At 38.1% G+C, this 25,012-nt stretch overlaps 1 protein-coding gene across 4 annotated transcripts in view; it reads left to right on the forward strand.

Moving 5' to 3' along the window:
* Positions 1-2,422: 2,422 nt before the first annotated feature.
* Positions 2,423-25,012, forward strand: part of RBM26 (RNA binding motif protein 26) — a 53,510-nt gene continuing 30,920 nt past the window's right edge. For 2 of the 4 annotated variants that reach the window (XM_083827256.1, XM_083827258.1), the window contains exons 1-9: positions 2,423-2,936; positions 16,495-16,613; positions 17,139-17,275; positions 18,115-18,203; positions 18,777-18,988; positions 20,540-20,800; positions 22,188-22,427; positions 23,723-23,863; positions 24,243-24,383. In XM_083827256.1, coding sequence (XP_083683382.1) covers positions 2,866-2,936; positions 16,495-16,613; positions 17,139-17,275; positions 18,115-18,203; positions 18,777-18,988; positions 20,540-20,800; positions 22,188-22,427; positions 23,723-23,863; positions 24,243-24,383 — 1,411 coding nt within the window. In that variant the 5' untranslated portion in view covers positions 2,423-2,865. Of the gene's footprint in view, positions 2,937-16,494; positions 16,614-17,138; positions 17,276-18,114; positions 18,204-18,776; positions 18,989-20,539; positions 20,801-22,187; positions 22,428-23,722; positions 23,891-24,242; positions 24,384-25,012 lie in introns of all 4 variants that reach the window. The other 2 variants (XM_083827255.1, XM_083827257.1) reach the window with 2 other exon arrangements.

Consider the following 25,012-nt stretch of genomic DNA (forward strand, 5'->3'; position numbering starts at 1 on the left):
AATCTTTATAGGGCCTTTAAGATTTATTCTGCAAACTCTGGAACAGGGAATCTTAGCAGCTATAATTATTTATTATAGCTACCCTTGATATTGCCACAGAAGGGTGATAATATCATGCTTATATCAACACAGTAATGTCCATAAATTACCACATGAAGACAAGTCTTATGCAGTGCATAAAATGTGCTTGTGAAATACTTTTGTGGATAACAAATTTCATTTACTTACAGTCCTGTGCTTCTGAACAGCAGTTTAGAAAATGAGGCATCAATCACAGAAAAGTTACTACCATGCTTATATCCAAACATTTTAGGAGGGGAAGACTCTGAGGATGCGTTTTCTTGCTGGCTGTTGTATATTCGAGGATCAGAGATCATTAAAAAGATGAGAGTGAAGCAGACTGACAGTGTTTGCCTGAGTTATTTCCACTAGACGATGGTTTTTGCAAAGGATTAAGGGCCAGATCCAAAAACAAATTTAGATTCTTATCACAATGCCTAATTTCTATGTGCCTGTCCCTTCAAAGACAGATCAGAATCCCAAGCTTAGTGGCCCTTTTTATATGTTCGGGGGAATTTACTTACAAGTTGGTGATTGCGAGCCAAGGTCCTTTTACATGTGTAAAAAACAGCCTCCAGGGAATATCAGGCGCTGGTATCTTTCTGTCTACTGACCGGATGTGCTGCTCACTCTCCACTATGCAAGGAAATTAGAGTGTATCTTGTAATTGGAAAGTCCTCACAGAAGTATCCACTGAGCTAGCAGTTTATTTGGTTGGCTTGCTAGACTTCCTAGTTTTGAAACAAATTTTGAAGATGACAGTCGAAGTACAAATAATTATACGCAGCTGCCATATTCTCCTCCAACTCTTATTTAGCTATCATGGATACCAGATACCAGACTTCTTAACACTTTCGCTGCAGAGGTGAAGTTCTTCTCAGCAGCATGAAAAATCGTGAATAAGGATCATAATAGTCTACAAACTGTATTCTGTTAGAGATGCAGAGAGGTAAAGTTGAGGTTTTTCAAGGGGAAATAAGTACCAACAGTCTGTGGTGGGTTGCCATCGACAGGGTGAAGATAGCAGCAAATCTTGAAGGAGTTCCCAAACCAGGAAAACAGGCATTCTTCATCTGTCCAAACACATCTTGCCATCACCGGTGCTCTCCAGGACTACTTTTGCTATTATCCTGACTTCACGTGACAGAGATAGAACATTATGACACTGATGAATTGACAGATTGGTCACGACCAGGGTTGCTGTCTAATCTAGTCTGGTTACCCAAAGTCTCTCTAAACCTGAGACAAACAGGAAGGCAGCTCAAGAGTCATCCTTTCTGTCCTCAGACAGGTAGAGTGAATGATTTCCTCGGATATCTGCCTTTGTTTATCAACTATATGAAATACCCCTCTTAGGACCTTAGGGGAGATGCCAACCTTTCAGAAGTCTAATGAATCTAGGAAGGAAATGTCGTATCAGGCATTATCATTTACTACTCAGTCAATGTGTGGTACAGAAAAAAAGCATACGTAGCCTGTATTGCTATTTCAGATGTCTCACAGGATGACCCCATAGTGTTGCTGACTGTCCCCTTCTGGGCCCAACCCATGAGCCTGAGGCTGGGGAGATGGAGCAGAGGTTTAACGTGCCTTGCTAGGCCTGAACCCTATGGATAACCTCCATTTTGAGGTCAATATGTGTGTTTGCTGGGATTGTGCTCCCAAGAGCAGTGCCACATGCTATGGCAGGGTTTACACTGTGATCGGGAGGTGGTGGTGTCACCGTCCCTGGGGGTGTTTAAGGAAAGGCTGGATGCGATACTTAGTGACATGGTATAGTGAGTGACATTGGTGGTAGGGGGGTGGTTGGACCAGATGATCTTGGAGGACTTTTCCAACCCTAATGATTCTATGACCACGCTGGTGTTTTTATCCAGGAGATGTACACCGGTGGGTGTAAAATACCTCTCTCCCTCTCTCGAGGTTTTGAACAGTAATAAAAACACGGAATGTGATGGTGAGGAAAATGCTGACAACTTTTTTTTTTTTTAAAAAAGAAATTTCTACTCTAACCAATATAAAAACATGGGATATGAAGATCTGGTCAGAAAAATGCTGAGAACTTTATTTTTTTAAAGACATTTTTACTTTTTTTTTTTTTTTAATTTTCCAGCTGTAAACACTTATGAAATTTTCTGCCACGGGGGAGCGAGAACCGAACTCCTCCCTTCCTTCTTCCCCAGGTCGCCCTGACAGCGCCATCGGTCCCCAGCCGCTTCCCCCCCCGGGCGGCGACACGAGGCGCCAGGCCCGGCGGCCGCTCTGACGGACGGGCCCTGCGCGGCGGCCTCGCCCCGCCTCCCGCCCGTCCCCGCGCGCCGCCCAGCCCTCGCGAGACCCGTTCTCCTCGCGACAGCGCCGCGCCGCCATCTTACCTGCTCGTTCCATCGTTCCGCCTCGCTCTGCGGCTGAGGGGCGCGGGGGGGTGGGGGGCGCGGCGCGTTTCGGGGCTCGTCGTGCCCGCCGGCCGCCTCCGAGGAAGAAGAGGAGGAGGAGGAGGAAGGGGAAGAAAAAGGGGAAGGGATCCGCGGGGCCGCCGGGCCGCGGTTGCCGGCGAAGCAGCGGGGAGCAAGCGCCGCCGCTCGGCTGGTTCCGCCCCCTTCGTGGCGCTGGGCCTCGGGCCCCTGCCGAACCGGGAGAGGCGGCCTCGGGACCGGGTTCGGCCTCGGGGGGCGCGGGGGGAGGCGCGGCGGCAGCCGGGGTCCCGGCCGGTGGGACGGCACGGGACCCGCCGCCCTCGTTGTTTGTCCGTGGTGGTGGTGGTGCTGCTGCTGCCGGGGAGACGGGGGGCCCGGGCCGCTCTGGATGGTGGTTAAAATGATCATAGAAAACTTCGAGGCGCTGAAATCCTGGCTCAGCAAAACCTTGGAGCCCATGTGAGTAGCCGCGACCCTTACCCTCTCTCTCGCCCCCATCCTACCCCCCCCCCCCCCCCAAAATAAAATCCTCCTTTGGAAAAAAAACGGGGATCCTCAGGGGAGGGGAGAGCACCCCAGGAGGTGACCTCCTGCTGCCCCCCTTCCCCGCCGCCCCTTTTCCCCCTCCGTGGGGGCCTGGGGCTGTGCCGTGCCCCCGCTTCTCCCGGCACCGTCCTCGGCTGGGAGGTAGGTAGGACCGTCTTTTTCCTAAGGATGCAGCTTCTCCCCCTAGCGACCACGTTCATCGGCAGCGCCCGTGCTCGCTCCCTTTGTAGCCTGGAGTAAGCGGGAGGTAACGCGTGTGCAGCCCGCGCAGCTCCCCCCGGAGAGGCCGGGGTAATGGCCACGGCCTGCCACCCTGTGCGGTGACCTTCTCTGAGAGGGCTCATGTCTTCTAGTATAGATATTTTGCGTTTCTGGGGTCTGCCCCCCAACACTTTTCACCCATCGTTCATAGTCGTTTTGAATATTTGACACTCTGGTGTTTCCCTCCCTGTTGCATCAGTTCTGAAGAGCTCTTGGGAGTAGGAGCCCCAGAGAATAATTTGCCTATTTGTGAGTACCTGCTGGGCCTCTGAACATAACATCCACGTGAGTAATTAGGGCTCTGCTGCAAATAATCCGTGTAGTACACATCTTCCTTCTCTGGATGATGTTTTAATAGCATCAATACCTTAACTCAGTTTAAAAGGTTTCATCTTCTGGAAGTATAGTGTCTGTAGACATTTCAGATCAAAACATACTCTTGACTTACCATTACAAAACACAATTCTAACAGAGCTATATTAAGTTTCTAGAGCTTGATTTGAGTCAGTAGAACTAGAGCTTACAAGTTAATTCTGGTATTAACTTTTCTTCTGAGGTGCATGGCCCCTGTTGGCTTTACTCTGACAGTAATGGAGGGGGGATGGGGAAATTTGGTTTATGGCTTCCATAAACATGAGTTAAGTATATGTATGTACACATACAATTTGTGTGGCTCATGTTGAAATAACTTGAATAAGGCTCAGGAACTAAAATTCTGGGGCACTTTTAGGAGAGCTTCACTTGGGCTTTTTGCAGGAAGGTGGTTCATTTTTCCATGAGACCTAATCCAAACAAAACTGAAATTGATGACTCTTGAGATTAATTCCAGTGGACTTTGAATTAGGCCTGCAATAAATTTCTCTGCATGCATTTACACAAAACACTTGACCCTTAAGACTGTGGTAAGATAGATTTTTTTTAATTTTTCTTGTAAAGAAGGTGAACTAATCTTCCTTTAGCCTAGCTGTAAGGTGTTACTAAAACAAGAAAGCATACTCTGTTCTGTGGTAATAGATCCAGCTGATCTATTACCATGATTAATCTTCAAATGCAGAATGTTCCCGATTAGTATCTGAAGACTTTCTTGTAGGAATATTCTGTTAATGGTAATCAGCACTTTGATATCAATATTAAGAGCATGCTCTTTGAGAGGTTTGTAACAGGTAATATTTAACTTCGGAAAACCTCGTAGTTTCCAAAATATGTGCTGATAGTTTGAAATGTTGAATCTTAATCGCTTACTTCTCAAGAAGGTGCTGGGGATTGATCTGTTAGTCACAAACAATTCATGAGCATTGTCAAATTCTGTGAAATCTGAAACTGGAATTCCACTGTTTACATTTGCAGTAGGGCTTCAGTTGACTTCAAAATCCCTTTCTTGAGTAAATGTGTCAGGTTATTTTAATTTTGCAGATCTATATCCAAATGCATTTAGTCTGCTTTTCTGCACTTGCATATTACACATCAGGAGCTGAAGTTTGTACTTGTTTATGCATTTCCTATTCATAATCTAAAAACTAGCAAAACTTTGTCAGATATTATTTAGTTAGAGGTCAGATTAGTTCCTCCATCTTCTCCCCAGGCTCTGTTCATTAGTGATGTATAGTTGTAATTTCTTATCCTGGTAACAAGCCCAGGTAGGTTGTTTGATGTTCCTCTGTCTAAATATTGATCTGCTGTCTGCTAGTAACAGCAGTTAAAGAGTGAAATCGGGTTTTTCAGGTTTTGAGATCAGTTTTTCAGGCACCAATGTTTTTCTCTTAAATGTAATGTGTGAGCAGTTCAAGCGTGGTTTTCATGCTGGAAAACGTGTTGTGGGGTAGGGAATTGCTGACCTGGAGGATGTTGAGTTCTCTAAATTTTTAATTCTGGGAGGAAAAAAGCTGGCAGGAACTGATAAACTCAACTGTCACTCAGTTTTGTGCAGTGTCCTATATAACTGCATTATCCCATTAAACCCTGGATTTAGCGGAGAAGTATTGTCTTTTCCTACCAGTCAAACACTCTTGGAGATTCTTCTGATCTCAGGTATCTGAAATGTATACCTACAGCCATAGCTTCTGGCCATATGAAAATTTTAGCGTGCAGTTACTTCTTTGGAAGTGTTAGTTCTGTGCTAGTACAATGAGGCCCTAAGTGCTGGGCACCTGGTGGTGTTACCATAGTTTGAAAATATTTTTTTTCCTTTTAATGAAACAAAAATGACAAATGTTTTCATCTTGTGGCTCTTTCAGAAACCTTTAGCTGCAAGATAGGCAGCTGGATTTCCTAACTACACTAAGAAATATATCACCGTATTAGATCTTTATGGAGCTGTTTCCTTGGTGGTTACAAGGGGAGAAATGTTCTTAAGAAGAAAATAAATTTTATAGACACCTTTGTATAGGTTTATATTTGTGTGGTAGATATGTAGGCTAGGTAATTATTATTTTCCAAGTTGCCCATTTCAAAGTATCTAGCAGTTTTTGATCAGGATATAAAACTTGTCCCAAAGGCTGTAACATGTATGTTTCTGAAATGTGTATTTCAGAACTAGAAAATGTCAATATCCATGATGGTTGTTTCCTTTCATCAGAAAGTTTTACTTTTTAAACTTCTACAACGAATTAGCAGGAATGTCAGCTTTTAAGTATAATGAAACCAGCGTTGTATATGTTTGTATAGGCTGGGCCTTTTTTAGTTGTTGGCTTACTCTCATATGAGGCCTTTGGTGAATACTGTTTATAAACAAGAAAGTTTGGAAGAGGGGGATGACAGAGGGTTTAGTTTTGGGAATTTTTTGTTCGTGATTCTCTCTCTTTCTCTCCCCCTCTCCCTCCTCCTCCTATCTCTCTGTTAGACTTTCTGGACTTCTCTAATGCCTCCATCAAAGCCTCGGTGACCTTCCATACAAACACTCCTGACAGTTTGGTTGTGTTGCAGTAAGGCAGAAACTGCAAGTGCTGTTGTGCTCGACTTGAGGGGTGGTGGTTCTCCAGTAACTTTCTCCAGTTCTCCAAAGCGGAGGCTGCTGTTGTTGTTTGGGGAATAATACCTCTTTCAAAAGCTGACTTTGGTTCCCAGAGAATCATAAAATGTGCACGCAGCTATTATGGATAGATACACGTATGTGAATGTAGTATCAGTGTAAACAGAGTACCAGAAGTACTTCTGTGCGGTGGCTGCTCGGTGGTTGACTAGAGCTATCTAGTATGCTTCGCTAAGGCCAGCTCTGTAAAGAAGGTACTTGTGTCAACAGTTGCCTTTGTTTCTTGCAGGTTGTGGTGTGCTTAAGTTTCTGTTGTTACATAACTTCTTCTTGTCCATGGTATGGCTCCTGTAGAGTGTTTGAAAGTAATTGTAAACTTGGAATATAACCTCATGCCTGTCACCTCTAGTTTCTGTACTAGCAAAGTCTTCGCTGAACCGTATCTATTGTGATGGATTCCTTTTCTGCAAGTGCATTCCAGATCCTATGTAAACTGTGTATATATGCTTGCTTGGACGACAGGATCTGGCTTGGCAGAGTTCTAAGTAGGCAGGTCTTTTTCATTTTTTTCTTTAATTAGAGTCTGAAAAAAATTTCTGTCCAAATGCTGCACTCTGTTTTGCCTTATAAGACATGGTAACATTCTCCCCCTTGCCCTAATTCTTCACAATGAAAAATTTTCTTATTTTACACAAAGTAATTAAAAATACGTTTAATTAAAATCTTTTGCTGGCCCATTGTGTTTTACTTAAAAGTTGATTAAGGTTCACATATCTATTTTTGTCTTTGTTATATTTACATTTGAGGTCTGCTCAGTTACAAAGTCAGACTTGAAAGAAAGATGGAAAAAAATGTAAAACAATGTTTATGCAGTATTTAAGCATACCTCATTTGAATTGGAAGGGTTTTTTGCATCATTTAATTCTATAAATGATCATTGCATTGTAACTACTTTAACAGAGGGAATAAAATCCAAATTGTTAAAGAATAGTTTATTTGTTACTGGAATATTTTATGGGAAACAAGCTGGTATTCAGCTGTGGCTTCGCTATTCTGCTTGTTCGCCATGTTTTTCAACCCTTCTCTGTTACATCTTTGTATTTTTTGTGTGTTTGGATCTTGCTTAATTATTAATTGGCTACTGGTTAGTTCTCTTCACCCACTAACTTAAGAAAAGCGGTGAGTAAAGGAGGTTGAACAGTGGTATAGGGAATAAATACAGTGATAACCCAAGACACTGAAAGAAGTCAAAATGAAAAACCTCGGTGTTCCTTTCCTCGTACATGTTGCTTACCATCCATCTGGTAATACTCATCAGCCTATCAGGAGGTTTCACTTTAATTTCCCAAGAAACTTCCTAAGAAGTTCAAAAGCAGTGTATATCTTCATTTAACTTCCTCTAGTAACGCCTTAAAGTGTTTATTAACACTTTACATTAAATTATTTATAACTATTGTAAGTCACAAATACACAGTGCTGTTGTAGCACTTTTACTGCTGGTGGAGTTATTCTAATGCATCCATTTAAACTCTCATTGGCTTCCCTGGCTCATGGAGAGCTGCCGTATTTGGAGCTGAACCTTCCTAACCTCCGGTGCTGATGGGGTTATGCTTATTTGGAAAGGTACTGTGATAGAATGACAGTATTGGTATTACAGGAGGGAGTAGTTGAAATTAAAAGATAAAAGATGGGAAAACTATTCTTGTTATATCGAACCTTTCTTATTCTTACTCATCACCAGCAAAATAGAACCCCTTGGCTGCCTTGCAGGCCCTGGAGATACAGCAATGATTTTTGCTTTCCACATTGAACACGTGTTGGATGACCAGCAAGCTGGTGGCTGTTCCGCATCTTGGAAGCTGTTTTGAATCCTGAGGTGGCTTTTTAAGCTATTGGTTGCAGGTTGCACCTGTATGAACTTGTAAGATTAGGGTATCGTAACTTCAAAGTGTTGTAATGACATCGGTAACTTGTGTAAGAGCATCGGAGGCTGTAGCATTCCTTAAGTATATCTATACTTGTAAAGAGTTACCAAAAGTGAGCATTGCAAGAGTTGTCCTTCCCATCTACAGTACTGTCTTAAGATAAAATTCAGACCTTGCTGAATGAGTCTGTCATTCATTTTAATTTTTGAGCACTGCAGCTTTCCACAGATTGTGGAATATAGTATCTTAAGTGGTAGCAACACAACCAAATGGTACAGCTGCCTGTGTTAGACTTGCTGCTTTGTCCAGTGAGCAGCATACTAATTTTTCTACACACACTCAGCCCTGTAAATACAAAACATGTCTCTCAGCCCTCAAACATAGCCATGCCCGCTTTGGTTAATGTCAAGGACTGAACAATATCCTAGAGAAGTATAAATATTAATCTTCAGGCAACAAAACTAGACCATGGAGTTTAGGTTGTGAATTATGAGGATTAGCGTGAGACAAATAACATGCAGCTACATGTACTTTTCTTTACAGAAAGACCATTCACTGCCTGGAGGATTTCAGGCATGCTTTTGTGGTTGCAATTTGTTGTGGTAGTTTAAATTTGTTAAGAAACTAGTTTCAGGACTTGCACTATCTTTTTGTACATTCATTTTTGTACATTAACTTAAAGGTACATTCATTTAAAAAAGAATAACAAAAAAATCATATAGTTTCTTTTACCTCTTAAAAAAAAGTTGGGTGTGCACAAGCCATCTCCAAAGTTAACTTGGTTAACTTCAGATTGAGGTTCTTGGCATTAGATTGAAGGAAAGCAATGAAAAAGATTGGAAATGACTGACCAGCATTTGGGTTACAAGGAGACTTGATAGAAGTTTCTGTTCTGTCCTTGTTCCTCTCCCTCCACCAACCATTTTTTTTCCTTCCAAGTTGAGTAACAATTCATTTTGTGAAAACCGTCAGTTTGCAATTGGACAGTTTCAGTTTGGGATTTCTTTTTCCCTTCCCACCCCTACCCCCCAGACAGCAAAATGGTTAAGTGCCCTATAGTTCAACACTTCCTAGGTATGTTTCCCTTTAGGAGTTTGCATGGGAGGACCAAGTATTGTCACCAGAGGGTAGACACTGAAATACTAAACTTCCCTTCATAGGAAAGGTGTGAAAAGCTGCCAAAAATTCACTTTCTATGCAATGATTAATCTGTTGTCCATTAACTGTAAAATGTAAACCAGTTTGTTTTGCCATGCCTGTTAGATTTTTTTAACAAAATAAAGGATTTTTCCTCTTACTAAAATGATTTCTAAAGAGTTTACTGCAGCACTGTAGTACCAGGTCTGCACCAAATTTTATGTCTATTATGTCCAGAGAAAAAATCAGAAATTATTACACCTTTGAAGTTGCATCTCAGACTGGCTTCATGGTTTATTGAGAACTGACTTAAATGGTGAATTGCAACATGAAGAACTTTATAGCACTGCAAACGTGTTGTGTCCATCCATTGTGCCCCCCGAGAGGAAAATGTCTGATTTTTAGATACTTCAGACCTTTCCTCAAGCTAATTGCTTTCTATTTTAAAAGGCTTCAGCTTGGTATATACATAGGATACCAAGAATATGCATCTCTACTTTCTCTGTGCTTTGTCGGGTTGGAAGACATTTGTTATGTTAAAGGTTAAAGTAATTGGGAGTGATGTCCAATGCATCGTTATAAGTCCAGCCTTGTTCAGGGCACTGAACTATCACAATTACTGATTCACAAATAACGTAGCACACCCTCAGTCTAGCCAGCATTCCACGGCCACACTTACAGAGTTCGGTCGTGTTCAATGAGACCTACCGTGGCTAGATTAATGACTAGTGCAGCTTATTAAAAGCAACAGGTACATACACAGGTTCTTTGGATTGCCAGTGATAAATTCACTGTCGGCAAAGCACATGCAAATACCAAGAGTATGAGTAACACTGCCTGGCTACAAATGCGTTAAAAGATGCAAAGCGACTCTATAGAGATTTCTAAGCTTCCCGGGGGCACTTGGCATAACCAAGTGTTTGAATCTTACCCAAAGGTGTCCCAATGAGGGGGGGGGGGCTCAGCCTGATCCCAGAAATCAGAAGGTGTCTTCCCTTACACGATGGTATCTTCTCTAACACCCTCTCTCCCTTAACCTAATTTATATAGTTTTCTGTCTTTTAGGTGGAGCTTGAGTGACTCTAGTTATACATACCTTAGGCCTGAAATTTTTTCACTTTGCTTTTAAAGGTATAGACTAGAAAAATTTAAAACACAATCCCAGTGAGGCGTGGTTACACCTTGGAGGCGAGTAGCCTTTGGGATGGAGGTGTGTTTTGGTATTGCAATATTATAATGAGAAGTTCACCAAAAGGATAGCATTTTGTCAAAAACGTCACAGACCGTTGGCCCAGTAAGTACGCAGCTTATTGGTTCCGATGTACCTTCAAGTTCCCATTTTATCTCAGAGCCTGGCTGCGGTGTCCCCACTCGCTCCACCCTCCATACAGTTCCTCTTAGAGTCAGCACACCAAATTCTTCTAGTGTGGCCAACACCTAAGGATGGAGGCCTAGGGAATGTTTAGGTAGTGCAGCTACACCCCACTCCGGAAGCATCTTCACTGCTGTACCTTTCCTTTAAAATGTGAATATCAGTTTAATTTCTAAATCAACTCTGGCAATTATTCCACAACATTTTATGGGGAAATCAGATTGGAGTAGGACAGGTAACATTAATAAGATATTTAAATATGTGAAATATTCATATATGCTCTCATCAACCTCATAACTATCATTTTATTATTCTTGACTCTTCTTACCACTTTTCAGTTCCTTGCAATTTTTTCTTCTCTTTTTTTTTAAGAATTTATCACTTGTGTGGTGTTTTTTGTTGTTGGTTTTGTTTTCCCTTCAGTTGATGAAAGAACTGTAACAGGAGTCCTAGTGGCCTTATGGACAGTATTTGAGATCTCTCTCTCGATGGAGAGTTCAGGGCCCTGTTGGGGAGACATACCTGAAGTTGTCAATTGATACTTGGGTACTGAGCCCAACAGAGACTTTCAGATCTGTCTTCCTCTTATATTTAAAATACTTAAGCTCCTATATTTAAAATACTCGAACAGAATGTTGTATCTTTCAGTATTTGCTGATCCTTAAATACCTTCATAGACACTAACCTGATAAAATGTATCCTTAGCATACTATTGTCAAAGTTTGTGTTTGTTCACTCTTAAAACTTGGAAGATACTTACTGTGTTTCCATGCAATGTCTTAGAAAATGATTCTTATGCAATATTTATGTACAAAGGTATTTTGCTGGTTTAGCTTATCTGCCGTGTTGAATTGCTTTTAGCTATTTTGCCAAAGTCTTTTCAAGTCAGTATAAGCTTTGCTGTTGGTAAGAGGTTTTGTGTGTACAGCTACACCAGTGAAACTTCTTAGCAAACAACTTCCATATGTATTTCACACCCACTGAATTTTTAGATTAATTTGATTTGATGCTTGTAATTGAATGTGTTTATGAAAATTAAAGTGGGTTCTCAGAACATATTTAGTATTTTATATTTTAAAATATGTAAATCTGAATATTGGAAACTGACTGGTTGAACGGTGCTTAAAGAATTGCAAAGTATTAACATTTACTTTGAAATTAAAAATAATTTAGAAGAGGAAAAAGACTGTACAGAGAAGTGAGTCCTCTTCAACCAAGTTACTTGTACATCCTCAAACATTCATTACTTACATCTTTTTATGGCTTAAAAATGCTTTTACATCTTCAGTATTCCTCTTCTGCTTTTTCTTTATTTGAAATGGTGAATTGAAATAATCTCTGTAAAAGCAGATGAGATTGGAAGCAATGGATTTTCAAAGAGGGATCTTGAATTCTTCCTTGAGTTTTGTTGTAGTTACGAGCTCTTGCTCCTGCAGTTAAGCAGAGTATTTGATTGGCCATTACTTTCCTTTTTGAAGCTTTTCTCCAGTGGTTAGCAATTAGAGGTATCCAGATCATTCCCTGAAGAACATGTAGAGCTCTAGCAAGAGTATTTTTCCATCTCTGCCTGTATGTTAAATAGTGTTTATTAAAGCAGGATTTCCAGAGTAATTTCCCTTGTCTAGCACAGAGCAGTAGAGACAGCATTTTTGACTAATATAGTACAAACCCTGTAAAGAAAGCAATACTAGAAGTAAAAACATTTAGCATTTCTGGTTAAGATCATATATCTAGTAAGTGGGCGAAAGAAAATGTGCTGTGGTGTTTAATTTTAGCAGGCATTGGGATGTTCTTCTACAGTGAAAATCAGTTCAGATGATTATACCAACTGTTTTTTGCTTGCTTGATTAAAAAAAAATACAGAAATTTATGTGATTATCGAGGCATGTAGCACCGCCCTACGAAAACCTGAAGGAATGTAGATAGAGGATTTGAAGTTGAGAAATGTTATTTTATGCATATAAATGCATTATGATGTTTTTTTTTTAGTAACCAAATTTTAGCATAAGAATTAATTTAAATCTAAACTCAACATATTTTTAATGCACATATTTAATTTCTGTTTAGGTCTGTGGTGTTGTGCATTATATTCAGGTTAAGCTAAGGATTCAAACCTGTATCTAACCATTGAAAATACATATTATTCAGTGAATGCTATAATTGGAATATAAATTTATTTTGAATTCTGAAATGGTGCTTAAGCTATTTGAAATGCATAGGTGGTAGCCTCATTTTTCTAATTTTTCTAGATAGTCAATTACGTTCCTCACACTATTGATCTTTTTAATCTGCAAGAAGACAATATGCTATATACAGTGTGAAGAATCCTTGTGCTATGCTGTATTTTGCTGTTGTCTCAGTGTGGGGGCCTTTCCTGTTTTCTTCAAAGTGACACAACTTAATAAAACATTGTCAACTATAAGAGTATAAAATACAAGTCAGGCTTACAAAATGTGATAAAGCTAGCTCAAAATGCATGAAACATCCATGTGTGCACAGCAGACGTACTGCAACTATATTGCCTATTATTCACACGCAAAGAGGCTCATAGTCTTTAAGTGTTGAACTAGAGAACGTAAGAACTTGGGTACCAGCAAGCCCCCTGTCATCAAACTCAGTAGATTCTGACTGAAGTAAGTGGAGGATGGAGAATTTATACACAATATGTCAGAATTCTCTTGGAGTGAAAAAATAGACGTGAAGCAACCCTCCCCCAAATAAAAATATGAAAGGTAACGTCCAGAACTCGAATAGCTGTAAAGAGCAGAAAATGTCAGACTGACCTCCTGGATTCACAGTTCGGTAAATTTAAACATCTTTTGTAAGGCAGTGAGGCCTCTTGTTGCTCTCTTCTGCCACTTATGTTGCTAGCAGTTTGATTTTTCCATCATCTTAAGAAAGCAACATTGTACAAGACTCCGAAAACCAGTGAAAGATCATACTATAAACTCATTAAATATATCTAAATGCTAGTACAGAAACAAGCATGGTCTTCACGACAATGTGGAGAAAACCAATCATTTTTATTTTTTTTTAAGCTTTGAACAGTCAGAAGAAGTGGCTTCTGTTTCAAGTCCATACATCAAGAAAGAAGTCAGCTTCTCAGCATAAAGATCATTTGCAGTTTTATATTAAAAGTGGAAAAAAATCACAAAATCTCATTCTGTTAGTTGACAAAAACGTTTTTGCCATCTCAACTGCACAATACATTATAGTCATTATCACTTAATGGGCATCAATTTGAAATAATTCATCTGTGTTAGTATTTCTTGAAAAAATAAAATTCGTCGAGTAGCCAAAATAAGTAGTTTTAACGTGAAAGCGTGTAAGTTCTTTCTGCTGTGTATAGGGGAATTTCTGCAGTTACATATTGTATAGTGATAATAGAGTTCAGTAAATTTGTTTTGCATCTTTGGTGTGTGGTAATATCACATACGGAATGATAAATGCAAAGACAGTGCCACAGGAGAATGTGATTCTGTCTTTTGGAAATGAAAAGCACATTTATGTACGTTTTTATTGAAGATGTTTTCTTGGAGTTGAGTGGATGGAATGAAATTCTGAGATCGTTGTTGGGTAGATAATAGCCTTGGAGGATAGGGGAGAAAAGCACTAATTGTTACTTTTAAACTGCTGTGTGCCATGTTTTAAACTTTTTGGAATCTAGATGGCTTTCCAGACAAGGTTTTATATTTTCTGCTCTGCTTATGGGAGGAAAAAAAAATTAAAGTAAATTTAATATTTAATATCTTAGAGTTGCTACTGTAGTAGCCGGAGAATTAAATAAAATAAACTGCAGTAGCTAACATTAGACATCGGTGGGTTTTTACTTTCTAGACTGTTTTTTTTTTTTCCACTAAATAGTTTTGGGTGCATTCGTGTGTCATCTAAATGAGTTGTAGCAGATTTTTAACTGATATCTGACTTTGTATCACTGTAAAAAAAAGATCTGGGGAAGTTGAAAATAATAATAATAAAAAAAGATTGTAGTGTTTTATCTGATTTTTGTGAAGTATAGAAAGGAGGAGAAGAAATTTATGGATTGTCATGTGAAAATTGTCCCTTCCTCCCAAAATTGTTTTCCTTTCGTGACTGTTGATATGCAGTATGAAAATGGCACAGTAATTTTCTGAGGCATGATTCAGCTTTAAACTGGGAGAAGAATGCATAGCTTCTGTGGTGACATTAAAGTCGGATTAAGGAACAGTTGAATATTAATTTTGCAAATTCAACCATTCGTAAGTGGAGAAGTGCTAGAATTTAGGCCTTGTGGGGGCTGTGTGGGATGACACCCCTCGCTGCGGCCTACATGCCTGATGGATCTGCTTGACATAGGCCTGCAGGTGAAACGATGCGCTCGGCGCTAGCAGCGGATCAGCGGGAGGCATGCAGTTCTGTCATTCTCAGCCTACAAGGCTCTGTGCCTGTTTTCAAGATGACTTTGTGCCTGGACAGCTTTTTTTTGCTGGGTAAAGAATTATAAAATCTGAGCAGGGGCAAACCAGATGTGATAGTTGGAAGGCAAAGATTCTGGAAGAGTTTTTGAGTCAGTGTGCAGCTTTTTCTTTGATTAACAGTATGCAGCTGCATTTTGTTGGTTTAGTGTGTGCTGTTCTTCTGGAGTTTAGGCGGATTGTGAACTCCCATCTCCTGTGTCTATGAGTAATGCAGACTAATACAGAAAATTGTGCTATGTCCCCTAGCAGCTCAGGTTGCTTTTACAGCATGAAATTCTGTTACTGCCTGCTTTCTGGAGGATGCTAAGTTATGTTTGAGGCTTTGACCTTTAACTTCAGAGTACTCCATGCTGGGCCCAGGGTATCCAGAGGATCTCCTAAGGTTGGATATGTGCTGACAGATCTGCTTCCTTTGCTTAGCGGATATATTTGTGCGGAGGATGTTGGGTGAAGTGCAAGAGATAGCTTCTTTGGGAAAATGAATTAAGTAGCATGAAGTTGTGAAGGATTTGTTTGTAGCATCTAATATATGTGTCAGTTAAATTATCAACATTCAGACTTTTCATTAAGCTTCAGTGTTGAAATTTCATTTGTTTTAACATGGAAGAGACTTGGAGTTGCTGTTCTGTTCAGTCATTGTGGACATAATTCACTGTAGCAGTCAGTATTCGTATGATACTCATATTCAGAGCAACTCCCTGACCATACTTTAATTTTACTTGTTTTGCAGTTATTTTTGATAGGGAGAATGTACAGTTAGGACACATCAGTGCAATTTTATTTCCTCTTCTAGTTTTTTAAAACACCATTATTAATTTTGCTGATCACCCAAACAAGCTAGCTGTCTGTATCACATCACCAGCATGCAAGTGTTAAATTTTCCCTGTTTTTTTTCTATTTTTTATAGTATCACTCACTTCTGCTGTATCACTTCATTCATTTATAATTCTATAGACTGACTTCTTTTTCTGTCAGTCACTCAGTGTTACAGATGTTTCACTGATTTCATCATTGAGAAATTGTGGAAGTATTTGTTGTAGTTTTTGTGTTTTTAAGACTGTTAAGCAGTTGAAGCTGTTTCACTCTAAATTGTTCTTGCTAGTTTGTTCTAAAGTACTCTGTGGAATACTCTTTGGAAATTTCACTTGTTGAGAATCATCTCTCTGGAGAAAAATGTGATACTTTGTGATTTTTCATATCTGGACTGAGTCTTAGAAAATACCCGTGGGTGTTTTTCAATTACTTTGCTAGGAAAGGTTTGGGTCCTGTATATGGTATCGGTCATACCAGTTATAGACATTCACTTCTGTAATTTAATGGATTCTGTGTTTTATTTGTTCTCTATTTGCAGATGCGATGCAGATCCATCTGCCCTAGCTAAATATGTTCTGGCTTTGGTAAAGAAGGATAAAAGTGAGAAGGAACTGAAGGCATTGTGTGTTGATCAGTTGGATGTATTTCTTCAGAAAGGTATGGTATTTAGCTGTTAAGCCTGAGTGAAAGTTTGCCCTGTTAAATTCAAACAATTTTTTAATGTACAATCCTGTGTTTATCTCTTTATAAGCTTTATTACTTGGAATTATGTAATTCAATTTGCATAAATAGATATATATATTTTAAACAGGTGTATAGCACAATATGTAAGCTTTATTAAGTATGTTTTCTGTCTACTGGTATTCCTGAAAGAAAATTGGTTAGAATTGTTACCTGAATTAAAAGCAGTGAAGTTTTGTATGTATTCCGAAAGTATTATTCCAGATAGTTGATTAAAAGACATTAAAAACTCAGGGATTTAAAGCCTTTATGAAACACTGTTATTACTGACATTTCTTGACTCTGTAAAGCTCCTTCTGAAATACAAAACATAAGAGTATTAAAAAAATACTAAAGTACTATTCATTGTTTTAACTTTCTGGTGTTTTTTTTTTCTAAAAACAAATATTAACTGAAGTTTTGAATGTTGGATACTTATTTTTATACTTCCTTTACTTTTAGAAACTCAGATATTTGTGGAAAAATTGTTTGATGCTGTGAATACAAAAAGCTATCTACCTCCACCAGAGCAACCATCGTCAGGAAGCCTGAAAGTAGAGTTTTTTCAGCACCAGGAAAAAGAGACAAAAAAAGAAGAGGTAAGCACTGAGTTTATTTTAGATGTATGTCTTATTCCCTCATTCCCGCAGTTTACTTACGTCGTTCAATTTCATCATATTTATTTATTAATAGTAGTCCCAAATCTTGAATGACAGCTTTAAAATGTCAGAAAGTTTTTCCCTTGTATGTTGAGTACTGCTGCACAATTTTTTGTAACATAATTTGATAGGTAAACCACAATGGTTATACTAGGCAAATGCAAATAAAGTTCTTGAGTATCGTGGGAAGTATGATACAACCTGCCTTAGTTCTTTGCTCTGGAGGCTGCTCTAATTATGTTGCCCTTCAAATTTTCCCTTCCTAATGGCAGTTGTCATTCTTTGAGCTGCTCAATCCTTACCCTGGTACTGGTGATTCTAGTTGGTTCTACAAGCTGGAAAAGTGTATGTTTGGCCCTTCGCAACAGCAGCTTAGATGTGTTTGTATGAGTATTTAAGCATGATCTGAGCCTGCTAACCTGTCGAAGAGGAAAAGACCTTGTTGTGCCAGTCGTTGAACATTCATATCCCTCCAGATCTGTTGCTTCACCTCAATATGGATACGTCCAATTGTATCAAAAGCTGATGCATTTTCAGTGCAGCATAGTAAGGGTTTCTTTCGCTACTTTATTTTCTCCCAACCACTTCCCTGAATGTTCTCAGAAATTAGATGTTTAATGTGTTTCAAAGATTCCCTCATTGCATTAGAAGTAAAAATCTTGTTTTGGTTCAGTTTTTACTGCTGATTTTGTTTAGCATTTGAGATTTTTGTTTATTTGGATGTGCAGAAGTCTTCAGTACAGTGTACTCATGTTTTGATATATATATTTAAAATTCAGATAGTTAAAGAGGAAGAACGAGAGAAAAAGTTTTCTAGAAGGCTAAATCACAGCCCTCCTCAGTCAAGTTCTCGCTACAGAGATACCAGGTAATAAAATTTGCTTGATCTCTTGTATTGTATCAATAATTAGATAGATTTGGATTTTTGTATGTTTATAGTGCTACTCAATTAAATATTTCTTTTCCTTATAGTCACCTATTAAGTCTAAAAGTAAGACCTTTGTTGCTTTTACACAAATGTAGTTAAAATGTGAGTATATGTTATAAGTGTGTAAACTGTCTCTAAGTTGTGTATAACTATTACATTTGACTTTTATGTTTATTTTTTAATGTTAATTTATATTACAACACTTATTGTTCACTACTGAGATAGAATAGAGGTAATTTGAATTTAGAAGACGTTTGTTCAATCAATAACCCTTACCTTTTTGTTATTTCCAACTGGCAGAAGGTGCGTTCTGGGGCAGAAACAATACTTTACAATTTAAAAGATTTCTGGATGATAAAATTCATAAACTAAATAAAAGTATTTTCATAGTGTGTTGAGAAGAAACGAAGGACCATAGTTAAATTCATTTTGTATCTTTTAACTTATTTACCATTGCCATTTTTTGAGATTTTTAATTCTTGTAAGTAACAACCAGCAAAATTGCATGTTTAGAAGCCGCGATGAAAGGAAGAAAGATGAACGTTCTCGGAAGAGAGATTATGACCGAAATCCTCCCAGAAGAGACTCCTATAGGGATCGATACAACAGAAGAAGAGGGAGAAGTCGGAGCTACAGCAGGAGTCGAAGCAGAAGTTGGAGTAAAGAGAGATTGCGGGACAGGGATCGAGACCGGAGCAGAAGCAGGAGCAGAACACGAAGCAGAGGTACCAACAGTTGGTCTCTAAAATACGGTGAATGTTGCTTACAAAATGTAGACGTTAGACTTAATACTCTCTTCAAGGTGTACCAAAATTTCCATTACTGTTATAGTTTCTTTGTTCAATTTTAGTTTGGTTTTCTGTGGAAATGAGGCTTATGTGATTATTTTTTCAGTTCTTGTTTTCCCCTCTTTCCCACCATTCTTCTCTAATACCTTTGACTGTGTTGGCTGCTTCTAAACAAAGTTGTAAGAGAGGCAGAAAAATCTGAGTTAATTGCATTTCATTAAGTTTTAAGAAACTCGGAATCTCGTTTGGGAATATACAGAAATTAATACCCATCTACAAAGGTAGGATTGGCAGAAATTACCTGTTTGGCAGTAAATTGTTTGTCAAACAGAACAGTAGAGCTCTGTTCTTTTTGTGTTGGCCCCTCCTTTGGGAAGGAGCTGAAATTACTGTAGTAAGTATGTGCATTAGCACACACTGCTGCAGGACTTAGGGCTTCAATACAGTAGTTTTGCTTTTCAGATTAAGCTTCTTCAAAAACAAAGCTGTTTTGTTTCACCTAAAAAGAATGCTTTTCCCTCTGCAGTTGTTACTGATAAATTGAAAAAGAGCACTGATAGTCATTTTATAATCTTGTTATCCTGACTTGAATACAGAGGTAAAAATAATCTAGTTTAGATCTCCTTTTTATTATTTCTGTTTGTGAAGAATGGGCCTTGCTAACTTGGCCTTACAAGTGGGAATGCAAAGGTCCTGAAAAGCAAGCAGATATTTTTCCAAACCACTTAGGAGTGATTAAATTCAATAGCATGCAGCAGTTTAACTAAAAGACTGCAAAGTGATTAAATCTTAATTTAAGGAATATTTTACAGCTACTACAATGGTAGTATTTTACAGATAGAAAAAGTTTCTACTGTAAGATACTAAGGACATAGGGAAAAGCCTGTTTTACCCATACTTGTCTGCCATTTTTAAGACATACTTATTAATGTATCGTTAATGTGATGTTGTTTGAGTCTACCAATTTATCTCATGACAGAACTCTTCTGTCTTAATGTGGATGCTTACTGTTTAATTGGTGGTGATGTTAGCAAATTAAGAGAACAGTTTGTATGTATTCAGAATAAAAAATCATGCTGCTGCTGTATATGGCTAGGAGCATTCCTCACTTGTCGAGTGTTATTTCTCCAGTGATGGCAAAGCTTTATGTTTGATCAAATCTATGCAGTTGGATGCAGACGAAATGAAGATTAACAGCATGAAAATACAACAATAACAGTGTCTTGAAATGTTAAAGTTACATAACTATTATCTTGATAGTGTTGCTAGTGTTTTCATTTGATGGTTATTTTTTTTCTTGGATGTTGTTTTCCTTTATTTAGGGTAACTTGACATATGAAGTTCTTAGAATATATGTATATAATACAGATCTACTCCGCTTGAAGGTTTTCTGTTGTATTACGGGTTTAGCTGTTGCTAAAATACTCCAGTAGTTACTTACACAGGTACTTACACGTTTTTTTTAATTTTTAAATTTTTTTTTTCCAGAAAGGGATTTGGGAAAGCCAAAATATGATATGGATAGAACAGATCCATTAGAGAACAACTATACTCCAGTTTCTTCTGTGACAAATATTTCGTCTGGCCACTATCCTGTCCCTACACTGAGCAGCACTATTACTGTTATTGCTCCTGCTCATCATGGAAATAACACTACTGAAAGCTGGTCAGAGTTCCATGAAGAGCAGCTGGACCACAACTCCTATGGAAGACCTCCGCTGCCAAAGAAACGCTGTAGAGATTATGATGGTAAGTCTGTGTTTTTTTAATTGCTTCCTGCAGAAGTGATAGACATCGATCTGGAAAGATTAAGGTCAGTCTTTCTTTCCCTGTTCTTCCCTAATACTGTATTTTTTATCTGTAACACAATTACTGAATGCAGATTTATCTCATTTTTTGATCCACTTGCGTTTTAGACATCTTTATTAGTGTCTGTATAGGTTTTTTTTAGCTATTAGGTTTATATATATTTAAGTAGTATATTTGTTTTACAGAAATACTAGTGGACTTCTACCCAATTTTCTTGTCTTACTACTTGGCTTGAAGAAGACGTATTTCATTGTTTTGACCATAATTATGACCTTGTTGACTTCACCATTTTTGCTTTTATTCCATCCTATTTAAGAGAGATTATTTCTTAACCAGAAGGGTCTAGAGCTGCACCTTCTCAGACTTGCCCATTTTTACAGAATAGGTATTTCTTAAAATTGAGTGGATTTTGTGCTTATTTATATGCTGTCATTTTGCATGTCTTATGCTGAAATCAGTGGAAGAGGCTGTTGCTGTTTGCCATAATATAACTAAGTCTAGCCAGTCAACTTGTTAAATCAACAGAATTTAATTTCCCCCTAAAGTTTTTTCTTTTTTTTTTTTTTTCCTGAGGCTTTCTTCTACTGTATACTACAATGAACCTAAGATCTAGGACAGTTTATATTCAGGACTCCCTGTAGAATAATAACATGTTTTTTTTAAAAAGAGGATGGGAGACTAAAGTCTCAGGTGTTGGCAGAATTATACTAATAAAGAATAGCTTTGCAGGTATAAGTAACAGGACTGTCAAGTACAATTGCGAAAGTATAGTTGTTTGGAAATTCTCTTCCACTGCAAGTTGAGCTGTAGAATGTTGTGTCATAGTTTCCTAGTTCTATAGAATTTTTAGAAAGGAAGAGGATGTGTGGGCAAGTAAGTACACTTTTGAAGTAAAATCTCCAGGTGGAATGCTGGAACTTTGCATCTTTGAAAGTTCATCTCACATAGCAGTTATTTCTAGTTTCTGGTTATGAAGCAACTGGTACTGTGTTGGAATACTATGACATAGCTATTCTCACATCTTTACTTTTTTTTTAATTGATACATTTCTGACTATCACTAAAATCTCTCTAGATGTCTCTTGCAGTTGCTTTTCTTATGACTGTGTATTTTGAATATATAAGCTCATTTCTCTCTTTAGTGGGTAGCTAGTTCCAGCATACTGTTCTTCCTATCAGCACTTTAACATTTTCTAGTTGACCTTCTGAGGAATTTTTATTTTTCTGTAACTTTTCAGTTTCTGTGTTCTGTAACTTTTCCTGAAGAAGAGTTAATACATACAGCCCTCGAGTACTAACAATGATTCTTTATGTTTTTGATGTTGCAGAAAAGGGTTTCTGTATGAGAGGAGACATGTGCCCTTTTGATCATGGAAGCGATCCAGTAGTGGTAGAAGATGTGAATCTTCCTGGCATTCTGCCTTTTCCAGCACAACCCCCTGTTGTCGAAGGACCACCTCCTCCTGGACTTCCTCCCCCTCCACCAATTCTGAGTCCTCCTCCTGTTAACCTTAGACCTCCAGTACCACCACCAGGCCCCTTGCCACCTAGCCTTCCACCTGTAACAGGTAGCTAAGAAAAGATTAAAAAATGTTTCTGGATAGAAAGAAATCAGTGTTACTTGTATACGGCACAAAAAGCTTAAGAAAGCTAACTATATTTAAAAAATATATATTGTACTATGTTTTCAAAGTTAGGGTGGCATAGCTTACTAAATAATCTTCTTTTAATGGTAATTGTTGCAGTGTCGATTGTAAAATTTGCATATAAAATGTGAATCTTGAATATGAAATAATATTTTAATTGTGTTTAAGGAAAATCATGGCATGGTATGGCAAAACCCAACTCCTTGGATTTACAAGGAGAAGCATCATGAAAATGACTACTGCTAGATGCTAGAGAAGAAGGGAAAACCCTAAAGCGACAGATACTTGGCATTTCATTTATAATACTAAAATTAATAAGAATTCATGACCACATCAAATTTACACCTGGAAATGTCATTTGTGATTAATTTTGAAACCTAAACTTGTAAAACAACAAAGAAAAATTGCCAGTTTGCTTACTCTTTCATTGGAAAGATGCAAGCATTAAAAATGACTTGATGAAGACTTGTGTCCTCACTCCCGTTTTTAAAATAGCAATTTATTAATCAGATGCCTGATGTGGTTTAAAAATTGCCTGGTGTGTTAGTTTAATGTGACTATTCCTTTTTTTTTTTTTTTAAATTAAATGCCTCACTTGGTAAAATTACTCAAGAGTAATTGTTGTTTAATATTGCTTGAAAGTTTCTTAAGCTTTTCATTTCCAGTTAGCAGTATCTTTAAGTAAGAACTGAATTTATTTATTTCACTTAGCATTGATAGTACCTGTCTTGCTGGGGTGATCAGTTCTGCTTCAGGTAGTATTTCCAGATGTGTCTGGGAAGTCCAGATATGTGATTTTGCGGAATGTATTTTTACCAGTGACTAATTCGAAGGCCGGGTTTGACTGTTCAGCTTTGGAAGTGTCACATTATCTTTTGCTTAAATAAATAAGAAAGCCCAATTTTAGGAAAGAACCCTTTGGTTTTCCACTTGAGTAATGTGTTTTTTCTCTGGGTGTTTGTATTAAAAAACAAATGGATTGTGTTCATTACTGTCATCATAGAATATTTTTGTTACAGCACCTTTTAAAAGGTGAAGATAAGTACTGGGTTAGTGGTGAAATTTTGGCTTATTGATGCACATTATTTGGAAAAATGTTAAACATTTTTGTCTCAAACATTTGTCTCTGTAATCTAAGTTTTGAGTCATTTGCCAGAGGGCAAATGTTTGTTTAGTGGATAATATATGAATGCATTGTTGTTCTTTGTTTTTGACAGGACCACCCCCTCCTCTTCCTCCATTGCAGCCTGCTGGCATGGATGCTCCCCCAAATTCAGCAACTAGCTCAGTTCCTACTGTTGTTACAACGGGTATTCATCACCAGCCGCCTCCTGCTCCACCCTCTCTTTTTACAGCAGGTGTAGTACTGAGGCTTTGCCCACAAGGTTTGCTAAATAGAATAACATTGATTCATACTATACTGTACTTTATAGAGATTATAATTTAGTAGTTTGGGAGAATAAATGCGTATCACTTAGACTGTGACAATAATTCTTGTTTTTTTTACAACTTAATTCTAAGGCAGAAGTAAAATTTGCATGTAAAAAGTAAATCTTGACTGGAATAATATTTGCATTGTCATATTTGTAATCAAAAACATGGCACGGTATTTTTATAGTTGTTATACAACAGACTGTTCCATTGTAACTGTTTTTTTTTAATTAGATGAAATATAATATTTGCAACCTTGGTTTTTAACTGCAATTTATTTTAATTAGACAATTTATTTTTTACTAGAAACGTATGACACAGATGGCTACAATCCAGAAGCTCCAAGTATAACAAACACTTCAAGACCTATGTATAGACACAGAGTACATGCCCAAAGACCAAATTTGATAGGACTCACATCAGGTGATATGGATTTGCCACCCAGAGGTATGCTCTCCAAGCTATATTTACTTTGTTTAGCTTCATTTCTTACATCAATGTAAACTGAGGAACTTCTCAGAGAATGTAATACTGCAGATTGTTGCATTTTTGAAAATCTTTTGGCATGAAAAGAAGTTTTATTGAGCAGGGAATTATGTTCATTCTTGATCTGTTTGTGTATTTTTGCAGGTAAAATGAATTTTTTTACTAGAAAATCCTACAGATTATGCACTTTGCCGCAGTAACTGATCACTTTATGCATCTCCCATATAGAAAATGTTAATGTTTTTCTAGCAACCTTAGAGGGCTTTTTTTTTTTGCTATGGAGAGGAGGCAGTCATTTTTATCTTGTATCAGACTGTTACACAGAAGGAATCTTAACCTCGTAGTTCCCATAGCCCTGAGAAGTAGCAGCATACAAAATGAGAAGAGAAATAAAAATAGTTGTTTTTTTTTTTTTTTGAATGTTGGTTTATTTGAATTGGTATGTAGTTGCATTTAATCTTATGTTTTTGTTGACGTGTTTTCCATGAGGAGTCTCCCAGCATGGTTCTGTTCTTCAACAAGAGACAGTGCCTTCCCTTTCTCCCCTCTGTCTTGGTCCTAGGTGTCAGTGCTCTGGAGCACCATACCTT

Source organism: Anser anser, assembly GCF_964211835.1.
Source record: "Anser anser genome assembly, chromosome: 1".
Taxonomy (NCBI): domain Eukaryota; kingdom Metazoa; phylum Chordata; class Aves; order Anseriformes; family Anatidae; genus Anser; species Anser anser.